General features: G+C 35.0%; 1 protein-coding gene across 7 annotated transcripts in view; it reads right to left on the bottom strand.

The window, feature by feature from the left end:
* Nucleotides 1–16,607, bottom strand: part of LOC136026164 (uncharacterized) — a 122,928-nt gene that overhangs the window by 19,680 nt on the left and 86,641 nt on the right. For 5 of the 7 annotated variants that reach the window (XM_065702475.1, XM_065702481.1, XM_065702477.1 and 2 more), the window contains 3 exons: nucleotides 15,383–15,527; nucleotides 12,992–13,132; nucleotides 10,521–10,694 (listed from right to left, as the gene is read on the bottom strand). In XM_065702475.1, the coding sequence (XP_065558547.1) occupies nucleotides 10,521–10,694; nucleotides 12,992–13,132; nucleotides 15,383–15,527 (460 nt within the window). Of the gene's footprint in view, nucleotides 1–10,520; nucleotides 10,695–12,991; nucleotides 13,133–15,382; nucleotides 15,528–15,574; nucleotides 15,717–16,607 lie in introns of all 7 variants that reach the window. The other 2 variants (XM_065702476.1, XM_065702478.1) reach the window with 1 other exon arrangement.

Genomic DNA, 16,607 nt, shown 5'->3' with positions numbered 1-16,607 from the left:
GTGACAGTCTTTTTAGCCAAAATAAATGTCTATGTTAACCGTTTATTTTGTAGGACTACCTGCACCATTACAAATGCACCTTTTAGTACTTGCATCTTAAGAAACGAATGCTCTACCGAACGTCATTACTGCTAATAAAAATCAAAGCTGATTTTAAATCAGTGAACTATCTCAAAGTTTTCAGAAAATAGTATTTTACCGTTCTTTTGACTAAAATTGTTGTTTTGCACCACATAATGGCTGAAAATACCACTTTGCTGTGGGGGATAGTCTTTTTGGCTAAAATAAATGTCTATGTTCGCCATTTATTTGTATCAGATTAACGACGCTTCTTGACTACTAAGGTCCCTGCGCCGGCCCTGCGGTGCATTACAGCCATTTAATTCATAGGAGTAGCTCCACCTTTTTAAAACGAATGCGCTACGGTACGGCATTACTGCCGCTATTTTCGATAGTTCCAAACCCATGAACGATCTCAGAATTTTAGCACAATAGCACTTTAGCGTTCTTTTGGCTAGAATTGTTGTTTTGCACACCAATATGGCTAGAAATACCACTTTGCTGTGGGACAGTCTTACTGGATAAAATAACTGCCTATGTTAGCCGTTTATTTTGCAGGAATACCTGAACCTTTTAAAAACGAATGTGGTACCGAACGCCATTACTGTCTCTGAAACAAGAGGCTCAATACACGTATGGACATTCGATAATTCTAAATCAATTAACCATTTCAGAATTTTCTCGCAATAGCTTTTTGGACTTCTTTTGGCTAGAATTGTTTTTTGCACCACAAAATGCCTGAAAAAACCACTGCTGTGTGACAGTCTTTTTGGCTGAAATAAATGTCTATGTTAGCCGTTCGTTTTACACAACTATTTGACCTTTTAAAAACGAATGCGCTACCGTAGGGCATTACTGCCACTGAAACTCCAGGCTCATATGTGAATAGATTTTCAATAGTTCTAGATCAATTGACTATCTCAGAATTTTTACATAAAATCTTTTTAGCACTTTTTAGACTAGAATTCTTGTTTTGAATAACAAAATCCCAGAAGGCACCACTTTGCTGTGGGACAGTCATGGCTAAAATAAATGCCTATGATAACCATTTATTTTGTAGCCCACCTGCACCTTTTAAAAACTAATGCACCACCGTACGACATTACTGTCTTAGAAACTCAAGGCTCAAAACACCTATAGAATTTAAATAATTCTAAATGAATTAACTATCTTGGAATTTCCACACAATAGCATTTTAAACTTCTTTTGACTAGAATTTTTGTTTTACACCAAAAATGGCTTAAAACGCCGCTTTACTGTTTATGTTAACCGACATTACTGTTTATGTTACACCAAAAATAAATGTTTATGTTAACCAATATTTTGTAAGAATACTAGCACCTTTTAAAAAGAATGTGCTACCGTATGACATTACTGGATCAGACACTAGAGACTCAATATGCGAATAGATTTTCAACAGTTCTAAATCAATTAACTATTTCAGAATTTTTACACAATAGCTTTTTTGATTACTTTTAGCTAGGATTATCGTTTTGCACATCAAATGGCTGAAAACACCGCTTTGCTGTGGTAAACTCTTTGTGGCTAAAATAAATGTCTATGCTACTGGTTTATTTTGTAGGATTACCTGCACCTTTTAAAAACAAATGCGCTACCGTAGGGCATTACTGCCACTGAAACTCTAGGCTCAATATGTGAATAGATTTTCAATAATTCTAAATCAATTGACCATCTCAGAATTTTCTCACAATGGCTTTTTGTATTTCTTTTGGCTAGAATTGTTGTTTTGCACCACAAAATGCCTGAAAAAACCACTGCTGTGGGATAGTCGTTTTGGTTGAAATAAATGTCTATGTTAGTCGTTTATTTTGTAGGACTATGTGACCTTTTAAAAACGAATGCGCTACCGTACGGCGTTGCTACCACTGAAACTCTAAGCTAAATATGTGAATAAATTTTCAATAATTCTAAATCAATTGACTATCTCAGAATATTTACACAAAATCTTTTTAGAACTTTTTCGACTAGTATTCTTATTTTGCATCACAAAATGCCAGAAAACACCACTTTGCTTTGGGACAGTCATTTTTGGCTAAAATAAATGTCTCTGATAACCATGTATTTTGTAGTATTAACTGTAACGTTTAAAAACTAATGAAACACCGTACGACATTTCTGTCTTTGAAACTCAAAGCTAAATAAGCGCATGGATTTTCAATAATTCTAAATGAATTAACTATCATGGAATTTTCACACAATAGCATTTTACCCATCTTTTGACTAGAATTTTTGTTTTACACCAAAAAAGGCTTAAAAAGCCGCTTTACTGTGGGACAATCGTTTTGGCTAAAATAAATGTCTATGTTAACCGATATTTTGTAGGTATACCAGTACCTTTTAAAGAGAATGTGCTACCCTATGGCATTAATGCATCAGAAACACGAGACTCAATATACGAATAGATTATAAATATTTCTAAATAAATTAACTATCTCGGAATTTTCATAATATGGCTTTTTTGATCACTTTTGGCAAGAATTGTTGTTTCTACACCTTAAATGGCTGAAAATGCCACTTTGCTGTGGGACAGTCTTTAAGGCTAAAATGTATAAAATTTTGTAAGACTACCTGCGCCTTTTCAAAACGAATGCACTACACTCTGGCATTACTGCCTCTAAAACTCGAAGCTCTATATGCATATAGATTTTCGAAAATTCTAAATCAATTAACAATCTCAGAATTTTCACAAAGCAGCATTTTAGCTTTCGTTTGGTTAGAATTGTTGTTTTGCACTACAAAATAAATACAAGAGAAAGACAAAAAAAAACACGCATAAAAACACAGATAACAAATAAACACACAAAGATAGACATAGAGACAGGCAAACACATACTCAAACACACAGGCACAGTGAGAGAAAGAGCCAAAAACAAACAAAAAAACAGAATCAGCAACACAGCCACACAATGATAAACAGTAAACCACTAAATATACCCCTCCCATAGCATGGGTACCTGCAACCCATCTATAACTAACCCAGGCACCCGCAACCAACGTCTTTTACCCCTGGTACCCGCAACCGACCTGTCTTAACAGCTAGAAAAAGGCTCTGGTCTGGTCATTGGAGGAAATTTCTGGTATTATATTCGAATCCTAATGCAGACAAAAAATCTTTAGATTACAAAGGTTCCCGGAGAAAAAATACCTTGAAAGAAAATAAAATCTCTTAAAGTATTATGTAACACCCCACGTGTACATAGTCTTAACGTAACATCCCACGTGTGTATCCTCCTCACCTACAAACGGGATTCCCAACAAGCCCTGAAGTCTAGCATGTTACACAAGATCGCGTCATCCTTAACATAAGTAAACATTCCCCAATTACATAAAAACTAAAGAAATCCTGAATAGAGTCTTGAAGAAAAATGTCTTAAGTAACGTCTTGAAATGCCTTGAAGCGTGTTGAAAGTCGTCTTGAAGAAAACTGTTTTAAAGACGTCTTGAAACGTCTTGAAAAACATCTTGAAGAAAAACGCCTTAAAAACAACTTGAAGAAAAATGTCTTAAAAAATGTCTTGAAATGTCTCGAAAAACATTATGAAGGAAAATGTCTTAATAAAACTCCACCGCTTGACTAGTGAAATCTAAGATGCCCTATAACCTAACAATAAAAATACTATTAGGTAACAACCAAACCCTATTACATAACAGCCAAAGTAAACGTTCCCTATTATGTAATATGCACCTGCGTCTTGCCCTGAGGGAATCGCCTATAAACCTTCTTCATGATTAACGACGAAGAAGAAAGGAGTAGCGCCTACGGGCGTTGTCGGATCCACAATGCTGTCACATTTACAAACATTTTTGAAAAGCGAGAGGTCCGCACCCTCCTTTGTCTTTCCTCTCAGGTCTGTGCGAATCAATTAGCGGCTTAGTGCAACGCGATGAACCTCCACCACTTTTTGTCATCGTAGACCTCCCGAATGCACCATCATTTCCAAATGATGCTGCTGCGATTATGGCTTCACGCTTAAACGAGTGTTTCCTTATGCAAAATTTCTAAGTGGAAAAACAAGAAAAGTGCTCAGAGGTAGCAGTTTCAATTGTCTGGCCATCAACGACACCACATCAACCACCCACTGTTCCTGTCGTGCCAATGAACATTCCAGCACATATTAAAGTACATAACCCGAAAATCAGCGTGAGCCTGTGCAGAAAATTGGTTGCTCAGATAAAGTAAAGCACACAGTCAGTCGAAAAAAATATACGTCATGCATTTGATCGATGAAGAGTCAGCCACTGCAGCAGTTGCAGCCATCACCTCACATTAAAAATTCGTGCCAGAGTTATTAAAACTGAGGATGCTGGTAATATCAAGATCCCGATTATGTCTCCCAGATTCCAGGGCTTGATGGCACCGTTCTAAGTGCGAAAAGGTATGGAAGCTCTAGAATAGTAGAACTGAACGCTAAAACTGAAGAAGAGCTTGATATCACAATCATGTTTGGTATCAAGGTGAAACATTACCTATTCCGAGTGACTCTGCTAATTAAGAAGCCTAAGCAGTGTCTCAACTGCCAAAGATTTGGGTATTTCGCAAGCGACTGTAAGAATCCTTTAAATGTAATAAATGTGGAGATGATCACACTAAAAAGGATCAAGAATGTTCAGCTCAGATTGTTAAGTGCACTACTTGTGGAGGAAATTATAGTAGCAATAGCTTGGTGTGTCCGTAGCTTAAGAAGCACCTCCGCGTTCGAAGGGCCTCAGGAAGATTGAACTCATCTGCCCGTGTTTAATCTTTGAGTGATGATGATTTCTAACTGAATTGTGTCGTTATTTTATCAAAATTTTAATGGTGCTCGTGACAATCTTGAAACTCTCGAAAGGCTTTTTAGTAGTTAAAGAATTGTGTGCACCACCGAACATCTTCTAAGAGCTTACAATGTCTCACAGCTAGAGCTCTCGTGTCACCACATATTCTTTTTTTGGGCCGCAAACCTGACATCTGGTCATCCTACCGACGGCCGAGCAACTGCAGTGAATAAGAAGTTTTCTTGCTCTCTTTTTGAATTTTCCGATGATTTTCATTTGATTTTGGTACTTTTGTTTTGATGTGTATTTATATGCCAACGAACTAGCGAAATGAATCCTTTTATCGTAAATTTGCCGCAGCTTGTGCTTTGCCTTCTAAATACATTCATAGGGTTCGGTCATCAAATAAGTCAATATTTATTTTTCGCGATTTTAACACGGATCTAAAAAATGAGAATGCACCGCTTACTCGATTATTAGTTTCGTCCCATCCTAGTGGCATTTTTCAGCTACCACAATCGTAGCCGTTTTCTTATGTGCACAACTTGGGCTCCATTTCCGATTTTGCTTTCATTCTAACAGATGCCCACGAGATGCAGGGCTCCATGGTTGACATTTCAAGCGACATCCTAAAAAGCGATCATTTAAGTTTGCAGTTTCGACTTACCTATTCTCTGCCTCTTCATATGCAAAAGCTTAAGTGGTTTTTTAAACGTTGCTGGAATCGTTTTGACCTCTCTCTATATCATAGAACATTAAATTCAATGTTGTCAAAAATTCAGATTCCATTTCGTCTTCAATCAAAGTCGCTGCTTCAGTCTCTCTTCCTTTAACGAAAGTTTGAGTTGGGACATGTAAAAAAGGGTGGAGTGAAGACGTTGTACTTCAGTGTGCTAAACCTCGACACATGTTCTGGCTTCGTATTTGACCCGACTGCAGTTATCCAAGGTCAGGTAGTTTATTTCAAATATATTAGCTTCAATTTCAGTTTCAAATATGCTAGTTTCAATTCTACTATTTTTAGTAATTCTACTGATGACGATCGCTGTATATGTGATCGAAATATCGAAACTTTTCTTCCTGTTTTTTTCATTTTGTAATTAAATCGATTTATCCCCATCTGAAAATTTATTTGTTCGTCATAGAAAGGCTGTGTGTCCTAAGAGAAGAATACCTAACTTAAGGTGTTACGTCGAAAACACGTCGTATATATGGGAAAATGAGACCAACCAAGTGAACAACTATAAACGCAACATTGCGTTGGTAGAGACAGAAGGCTTTGCCACCTTCATATAAATTTTTTATACTTTTGGACAAGATTAAAGACGGAAATTTTACATCAAGACTTAAAATGAACTTTTTAAGTGAACTGTCTCTGAAAATGATCTAGTGAATAATCCAGAAGTTTATCATTTTGTGAATAACCCGAAAAGCTATTTATTTTTTGTGTGTATAAATATGATAGTTTCAATTATATTATTTTAGTCATTCTACGGATGACGATCGCTGCATATAAGACAACAAAAACACACTAAAGCAGAGTATAAGAAAATTAAAAGAAAAACAAAAAGGGCACAGATAAAAATCACGCACAATTCTTGACAATTTAGCTTTCAAACAGTCGTTCAGTATCCAGTTCCAATTCTAAAATTTGTGTAAGGGTATATAGACTACTTAATTGGCCCACTCACATCTTTGACTCCACAAAATATCTTCAGATAAAAATAGAACTATCATCCAATCAGCTAACGATGGGTTTTCCTTATGTAATTACTTAATTCTGATGATGTGTTTGTGTTTGATGTACTTGAGCTGCCTGTCCCCGGCAGTTTAAGACCTGTAGGCCGGCTGGTACCTAGTACCTATGCGGCTTTTCCTATCTACTCCTGCGGTCTTCCATACATTCCATAAATATTACCGAATCAACCCCTTTTCCATTGCCTTTTTCATGCTTTAGTACATGATTCAAATATTATAAGATCTTACAACTAGCGACGCTAGGTACTTGATAGAAGGCAATTCAGTGGAAAATCCTTAATCGCTGTCACGATCTACGTGACAGCTCGTCCATTTTTGACAAATCTCAAAACACCCTACCGTCGTGAAATATAACTATTATGAGCTTAAACTGGGATAGTAAGACAGTACTTGCAGAGCCTAAAGAACAGCGATCGGATTTGCTTTTTATCAGATACAGAGAAAAATTTCCAAAAAGGTGTCAAAAACAACACATGCGGTGCAAAAAACGCATTATATACCCGACCAGGGGTTCTCTTATCAAAATAGCCCTTCACTCTGGTGAGAAGACCATAACTTTTTCTTAGTTTCTCTTTCAAAGAAACAACTATTCTAATTGAAATGATCTAATTGAAGTTCGAAATACCTAAATGAACTGGAAGATGATATTGTGGCGGGTCCAACTTGGATTGTATTATTGGAGGCAACATCCAGTCCAAAGACAAGAAACTGTGTTATGGAAATAGCAACTGAAAGACCGATTTCTTTCAGTCCGGAGCAAACAATACCAACAATATTCTGGAGTGCCTTAAAATTATCAGTCACGATATGAATGTCATCCACATAAGACAAGTGACTTGCGTCGTTATATGGCTCAAGTAAGTAGGGTGGAATCTGTCGAGTGACTGCTCTAATTGTTATTAAATATTGCCGTACTAAGAACAGAACCTTGCTAAACACCACGGCGCAAACGAATACGATTACTAACAGTACCTTGCAAACATACCCGGATTGAAGAATTCTGGTACCACTGCCACAGGTAGGTATACACAAAGGGATTAACTTCCACTTTCAAAAAAGAACAGAATTGCTTGCGAGTGAAGAATGGTGTCAAAAGCCTTTGAAATATCAGCGGCACAAAGGTAAAGGTTAATTTTTGCCTTTTTATGCCTTTCACGAATCGCTAGAAGAGTTGCATGGGCGTTCTGCACGCCAAGACCTTCCGAAAAACCCAACTGGTTATCGCCATGATCGCATTTCGTGCTATTTTCATTATAGATAAGCTTCTCAAGAAGCTTGCCAATCGTTGAACATACAGTAATTGGTCTATATGCGTTACAGGATTTCAGGTATTTATTTTTCCTAAAAATGCGTGTTACTAGACCTTACAGAGCGCATCAGGAGGATGCTGCTGGGGGATACAAGCCTGAAATAAAATAGCAAGATGTTCGAACAACTTTACTGTCCCGTATATCAGATGTTTGGGTTGCAAGTCGTCTGAACCCGATGCTTTACCTGTTTTAAGACGGTGAACATGTGCCAGAATAGATACTGGCGTGATAGTGACATAGTTTTAGCATGGTCTAAATTTGTAAAATCACCCAAAATTATAGATCTAAATGTTGTGTCAAGAGGAGGTGGATCGTCAGAAAATAATGAGGGAAAAAGACTTTCCCAAGAGCCTAAATCAATCGAATTGTCCTCAGATGTAAACTTTGACACGTGACTATCATCGGAATCATCGGAAGATTCAAAAAGAGAGCAAGAAAACTTCTTATTCACTGCAATTACTAAGCCGTCGGAAGGACGACCATATGTCAGTTTTAAGGGCCGAAAAAAGAATATGTGCTGACGCGAGAGCTCTAGCTTTGAGATATTATAAACACTTCGAAGATGTTCGCTGGTGTACACAATTTCGTAACTACTAAAAGCCCTTTCGAGAGTTCCAAGCATGTCACGAGCACGATTAATAGTTCGATAAAATAATCGATTACTCATTCTCCTGAATAGGATAATACAAGCGGTTACACTAATGCTATATTAATATATACTGTCAAGTAAAGTTCAATATTATATCATAAGTTTTATTAGACCAATTGGAAATCAAAAAATGGTTTACTCGAGTGGTCATTCCTCTGATTAAGTCGATTCTACCATTCTTTATGGCACAATAAAGCACACAACACCCTACTTTAAGACAAACAACAAACAATTTTTTTTTTTTTTTTAACTTCAGTTTGACCAAGAAACCTTAAATGTGGGTTAAAAAGAATTTGAATTTGAGAGTTTAAATACCAACACCAAACAGGACAAAATTCGCTCCCACCCTGAATGAGGTGGGAGGGTAGAAGTTGTTTCCATGACCTTAAAATAGTGTTAAAAGTGCTGTTTACGAAAATGGCAAAGGCTATTTTAGAGGAAATTTTTTTTTACTTCAAAAATAAAAGTAAAACTCTTTTTGAAAAAATTCTACAGAGGAATGAAAGGAAAACTTGGTTTTTAGTTTTAAATTAATTCTTTTAATTAACCCTTTTAATTCTTAAATTGAAACCTTTAATACAGCAAATTCATTTGAGTTAAACAGTCATAATACACGCATAAAAATAGAATTAGCTTGGACTAGTGTATTGAACCTAATCCAAATTCAAATAATATAGCCTTTAAATCTTACGATGACAGGAACAAACACTACTAGACATGCATTCTCTAATAAAAAACAATGAGATGGCGCTCTAAGTCTAGGGCCGAAGATAGGAAATGCGTATATAGGGTATGAAAGTGTTTACGAGAGATAAAGCTATTTTCAGATCCTAAGAAGACCATAAATTCTTGATATTCCTCTCTAAATGAGAAATTACACCGACTTTTGAATTAAAAAATCAAATAGAAAAAAATAATTTTTTATGCATTTGATAATCAAGCTGTAAAAATATATTTATGGTAGATTAAATGATATTATATATCACTGAAATACTAAATTATCAAATATCATATCTTAAAACAATAAAATTGCTCATAAGAAATTTGTTGGGCCAATTTGCCAAAAAGACAAGAAAGGTTTGATGCAAAAGCCTAAATGGCTAAAATTGTGCTGTTTTCATTTTAAGTGTGCGCAAACTAAGCACACAATGCCCACAAGCGAAACGCACATTGTGCGCAAATATTTCAGTTCAAGCTCAAAATTGATTGCACACTTTCTGGAAACTAACTGTACTTTTTCATTAGAGAGTATGTCATAAAATATAACCTGTCTTAATGAAGGTAAAAATGTATATTATAAAGTGAGATAAAATGCATAATCAAATAAAATATAATTAAAACTTAATAGACATGAAAAAATATTAATTAGAGAGTTGTCTAGATTTGACAACATGAAAAAGCTTAATAAAAGAAAAACTAGAGTGTCTCTTACAGTATACTATTTTCGTATTTAATGTGTGTAATCACAACTTTTTTTTAGTTTAATGTTCAAAGTCTTTGCACGCTTTCTGACGACTATGTGTATATATTGCCTTAGACTTACCATAACCCAATTCTTATTGATTCATAGCTTTCTAAAACAGTCTAAAAAACAGTCGACTTGCTGTCCTTCGATTTATTCGTCATACACTAATTAGAAAGCAGCCTATATCTGTTAGAAAATATCTTATAAAATAAAACCTTGTGTTAATAAGACAAAATATATATATTATGATTATATATATATTATGATATAAAGTATGATAAAATACATAATGAATTAAAATATAATTGAAACTTGATAAAAATAATTACAGATACATTATCACGATTTAATAAAACAAAAAGAGAAGCCTAACACAAAGCTAGAATGTCTAACAATTTACTTTTTTCGCAGTTAGTGGGTGTAGACACAAATTTTTCAGTCCAATATTTATACAAGTAGCATACTTTCTGACACCTAAGCCTACATATTGCCTTAAACTTACCATAAGCCAATTTCGAAAGCAGTTTCAGCAAGTTTTCGTCTTTGATTGAGTCACAGCTTTCCAAAACAGCCTCAAGAAAGGTTAGCCCGGCTTGCTGTTCTTCGATGTTTTTGGAGCTTATCAATTTAACAAGATTATCTTCCAAATCGAGCAATAGATCAATCATTTGTGGGTCTAAAAGGACAAGTGCTGCTATAAGAAATACAAAAATATCCCGGCACTTACAGAAATGATTATGACGTATAATAAAGATAGTTTCAACTACAGTGTACTAAAACTCAAAAAGTAGGGTATTGTCTTATAGCGAAAAAAAAAACGCAAACCGGTGAAGACAACATTGCCTTCTATTTTTTGTTACAAAATAGATCTCGCTCAAATTGATCTAAAACGTGTAAACTGTTAAGAATTGCACCAATAGTTTTCCGCATAAATTTCCTTATCATAAATCTAGATCTTTAAATTCCTATAATTTACTTTAGAAAACAACATTTTACTATTAAGACTAATCGAGATAACAGTTACCATTCCTGATTCTGCTAGAAATAGCAAACTTTCCCCACTTCCAGTTTTTCCAATGGATTTTTAATTTTTGGTTACTATGGGCCGTGGTTCGTTCATTACTAGGTGCAGCTACCATGATAAGAGGGGATTTAATCCTAAGGAGGTGACAAGAATGACAACAGTGGGATGAAAATTTGTAGACAATAGAATCTTGTTAGCTAGAGAGATTGGCTTAGAATTTGAGTTCAATTTATATGCTCCTTTTTCAATTTCTAAATTCAAAGTGTCTTAAAGAATGGTCAGTAAAACATCAAGTCTCGCTATCCTAAGTTGAATGATAGTATCCATGGAACATTTGATTTTACACGGTTTATTAGTTTTAACAATAGAGCTAATCCCAGGTAAATAAAGTCGTTCTTGAACCTATATATAAATAAATTACCAATTAATTTATTTTGATTACAAATCTAAAGAATGAGAAAAAGATATGCAAATTAAGTTAATTTTAATACGAAAGGTCCCACTCTCCGCAGAAATCCCATGGAGAATTAACACAGACCCCCCTCCAGCAAGGAATTACTCCGAATGGTCCTGTTCATTAGGGAATCAATTCCTTAGATCGAAAATTCACAAAAAAATGATAATGCACTGAACCGACCATGCTTTTTTTCAAACGTCGTGCTTTCCACAATAGTTAATTTCACGCTGAATAAAGTTCTGGTTTACCATACATTTATATAAAATACCTAATTAATTTATTTTGGTTACACATACAAAGAGTCATGAAAAACATGAAAACCCAATCCATTTAAAGTTATGGTTTACCACACATTTATATAAAATACCTAATTAATTTATTTTGGTTACACATACAAAGAGTCATGAAAAACATGAAAACCCAATCCATTTTAATGCAAACACCCACCCACCTCCCCTCTCTCAAAATCATTCCCAAATGTAAAATAACATAAGTACTTTTAAATTTGAAAAGTATTGCTGAATACCAAATTTTAGATATCTCACTGAAAAAGTGATCTAACAATTCCAGAACTATGTTAGATGGTGGAATTAATATTCAACTAATATGGTAATTGAACAACCAGACGACGTGAATAAATTTACCAGAAGTAACCATCAGTTATTTGTGGTTGGGAATCTATAACTTAATCAAAAAGAAAAATAGTCAGAAGTCCTCGGGGAGACCTAAAACCTTGATGAGAGTATACTCAAAGACTTGTTAAATTTTCTTGGCGATCAGATGATCAATGTAGTGATGCATAAAGGACAGGAAAACAAATACACATATATATGACTTTATATATATAGATATTAAACTACTAAATTAAAATTGCTAAGATCGTTCAGTCCCTGGTTGCAGATAGAAACAAGTGTGCCAATTACTACTCTTTATTTATTTTATTTTTTAAAGTGGGTACGCCACACGGAGCTCCCAATCTGTCAAATTGCTCAAATGGTATTTCCTTTCAGCTGACTTTCGACACTTTCTTAAAAAGTATGCTAAAACATTTTTAGGGACTACCCTTTCTTGAACTTTAAAAGGAAAATTCTGCTCCGTTGAATAAAATAAAAACAATTACACTTTGTAATGGTTTAATTTTAATTAAATCTGAATATCTCTATCTCTGGCATAAAACAGAAGAAGTTAAACGGTTTGTCCACGATTTCTGAGAAAGTAGGTCTGGCTGTTTGTTTTCTGTCGTGTATTCGAATCTCTTATCCAAGCTCTACAAGCTGAAAAAGTTTATAATGAACAAGGCGGCGATATTTGTATGTACCAAACATGCATTAAATAAAGCAGCGATCTCTCTTAAACGGACTGTCGATGTGGTTTGAATCGAATCTCTTGAAGCAAGATAATTAACCCAGGGTTTCAATAAACCAAACTAGACTTTCAAAAATGGAAAACAAAGCTAGCCTTATAAAACACGGCTAAAAATATATTAACTTGCCTTTGACTGATGCAGCAATCTCCCTTAAATGAACTACTTTCGCGGTTTCGCTCAAGCCTCTTAAAGCAAGATAATTCAGATACTCAGAATAATAGCTTTGCGAAGAGTCCAACCATGACATAATCGTATTTCTCAAGCATCCTTAAAAAATATTACATTACGACAATGCCCTTAAATACAATTCCTAAGAACAATAAATTGAACAGATACATGCGGCTAAAAATTAGCCTGTGACTTTTTACCTATTAGTTAATATTAACCGCTTCAGAAAATGCTGGCGTGGGAGTTGAACCCGAAGACCCCGATGACTAGCCGAGAAATGCACATTCAACTCTTACACCAGAAATATTTTCTTGAAGCATTTTTCTATAAATGCTAGAGAAATCTTATAATGGGAGCCAGCGTTCCCTCCCCTTCTTTCATGGAAAATTCCTTCACACTAAAAATCGAGAAGCAAAAGAGAAAATATAACATACATACCTAAAAGAGCACATTTCAACGTTCAAATTATCTATTCTCCATGAATCTTCAGATAAATATAGAAAATGCTCTTGGGAGGATAGGAGTTAATCGATCATCTCTCTTCATTTAGACTAAGACTCAATATGAGTCCTGCGGGAGATGGGTCTCATTTTATTACACAAAACGTTTCTTAGATTTATTTTTAAGCTTCATTTAACTAAACTGAATGCCCATTGATGCGTAAGTGATGTGTAATGTTATGTGCAGTGACGTGCAAGTACACATCAGTTATATGACGAAGTGGTGAGAGGCCAAATGTTTAATTGCCCAAATGTTCTCACTCTCATTGAATCTTCATATATAGAACAAGTTCTGGGGAAGGAAAGGGAGGTAGAAATTGATATCTAATCTCTCTTGATTCCCGGGAATTTTTTGGTCTACATCTTTTTTATTGGTACTGGGGGTGGGGTAACAATGTCACTCTCATTACTGTAATCTTTTTTCTGTGTATTATAGCTATTGCATTCACATACCTACCGGCACAGAGGGGGAATAACGAGGCAGGGCATCATGAGCCTTGGCAGAAAATTCTTGGGGGATGGAGGGTGACAAGTACCACCAAGATCTTTGTTTTCATCGATTGTAGGAGACAATTTGTCTCTTTTCGTGTATTAATCATTAAATTTATTTAAACATACGTTTACAACGTATTTCAACATCCGAAAGCCCTATTGTGAAGGTCGAGACAGGTTCAGCGACGTAGCAAGACCAAGTCACACAGAACTTCCATCCACATGAACAACAACACTCGTTTTGTCAACTCAAATTTCTTAAGTAAAGTTACTATTAAAAAATTATTCAACAAAACTACTGTTCATCGATATTTTGACTAAATATTCAAAAGTTGTCAGAATTTTACTTACAATCCAATGTTTGAATTCACAATAAGAAAACTGAAAAAGCGGGAAGCTACCAACTAACACACCAACTACACACTAACTGGTACACACACTTAAAAAGTAAGAAATTGTGGGTTTATTGGGATGGTAGCCCAGATCATACCTTGGTATGGTATGATCATGCCAGGGCATGATTTGAAAAACAATCAGAAATTAAATAAAAAACAACCTTTTCAACTGAAATTCAGTAGCAACACTAAAACTTAAAATAAACAAATATTCCGAATATGAGGGGGGCTACTCCCTCCTCGAAACATCATTCTGTACGATAAAGTTGGAATTTCTGTCAAAATTCTTTAAAAACAACTGCTGAGACATAGGGGACGTTCAACTGGAATAAGAAACTTTTTAAAAACACTATATGGTAACAACTCATTCGGTAGCAACTGGTTAAAAAGCAGACTAGATCTTCAAAAAGAACTGGAGCTTTCGATTTCCAAGTGAACGAGCACTTTTCAAAGTTTATTCGATCCTACTTTCTAATAAGAACCAATAAAGTATCTAAACAATAGAGAAATTGCATAGCTTACAGTACTTGCCACTGGGGCCATAAGGGGGGTTGTCAAACCAGGAGGCATGGTGCGTTACCTTTGGACTATTTTATAACACATCCATGCTTCGAGAACACCCATTCAAAGGCAAAACCACTGTTTTAAGCCATGACGACAAAAGTTTGAGGCTACGTTTGGCAGTTTAGGATTTAATTGGGGTTGTAGACCTACTAAGACACACGGAAAAGATTTTATTTGGGTGGAGGTGGGAATGACATAGGAAATTAAAGAGATTTTGCTGAAATATGAAGGTTTCACAGGGGCAGGGGACATAAAATCAAAGACACATTCCCCTTCTTTACTACCCAAGAATTGACAAGCACCAACAAATTAGTGAAACTGGTTTTGAAAACAAACCCCCCCCCCCTGAAAAAAAAAAATCAAATCAAACTACACTCAGAACAACAGGCGAATCTTACCTCTATAAGTCAAATTTTCGACATTACTGAAAATGTATCTTAGCAGCGAGAGGGGGCATAAAATCAAAGTCACGTTCCCCTTCTTTGCATCCCCAAGAATTGCCAAGCACCCACAAATTAGTGAAACTAGTTCTAAAAACGAACCCTACAAAAAAAAATCGAACTACTCTCAGTAGAACAAGCAAATCTTACCTCTATAAGTCAAATTTTCGATATTACTGAAAATGTATCTTAACTCCACAATTAAAAAGACTAAGAGAAAGCCGGACTGCTTGCTTAGGCTTTGGTTTGTCAATATATCCAAGCTGTGGCTAACTTGGTTGTGGTACTTTCGCTAGAAAACGATAATGAACCAAAAGAAACCAAAAAAGAGTAACACTGAAAACATTCTATACCGGTAATCCGAACTTTTCCAAGCAGAAGCAGGAAGAAACACAAATATCAATCTGTCCAGAATTAAACTGAGCGAGATCTTGCAAAAAAAAAAAAAAAAAAAAAAAAAAGCAAAGCCAATACCATACCAAGCAAGGCAAAGCCAGAAACAAGAAACTTCAACAACAAAGAGACCAATTTTTTTTTTTAGAATTTAGCAATGCATATTAGTTTAACTCCATGCAAGGAAAGAAAAGAAGGCAAAGTTAAATACTGTTATAGAGCATAACACGCTTAATTTTAAGAATAAAAATTCCAAAAAAAAGTTACAAAAATATTTGCAATACCAAACAACATTAAATTCAAGAGATAATCATAAATCCTGCTGAGTAAAATCATAAAAACAATAAATAAAAGGAAATGAAGTTCTCAGACGGGATACAAGACACAAATTTAAGTTCAATCTAAAATTAGACTCCAAACAGAATCGGCAGGTGGCACATCTTAATGAAATATCCATTTACAAAATATACAAAAATATAAAATATAAAAATATACAAAGTATACAAAAATTTACAAAAATATCCTTAAAATACTTATATGGCAATATCAAAATTTAACTTGCAGATCACCAATAAATCATTCATTCAAATCAATCCTTTTACAGGTTTTGGTTGTTTTTGGCTTTTCTTAGGTGGCCGTTATTTGGCCATGAAATGAAATGGAATGAGAATGATAGTGACAAATCCCCCTTACAATTTATCACGATCTGCCAACAATATATAACTTTTTGTTGTTTTTTTTTTTTGGCAGCCTGGTTTTTGCATATCAACAAAGAAAGCATTTAAGCTCA

This window comes from Artemia franciscana, chromosome 4 (assembly GCF_032884065.1).
Source record: "Artemia franciscana chromosome 4, ASM3288406v1, whole genome shotgun sequence".
NCBI lineage: Eukaryota > Metazoa > Arthropoda > Branchiopoda > Anostraca > Artemiidae > Artemia > Artemia franciscana.
This window is presented reverse-complemented; position numbering and strand designations above follow the sequence as displayed.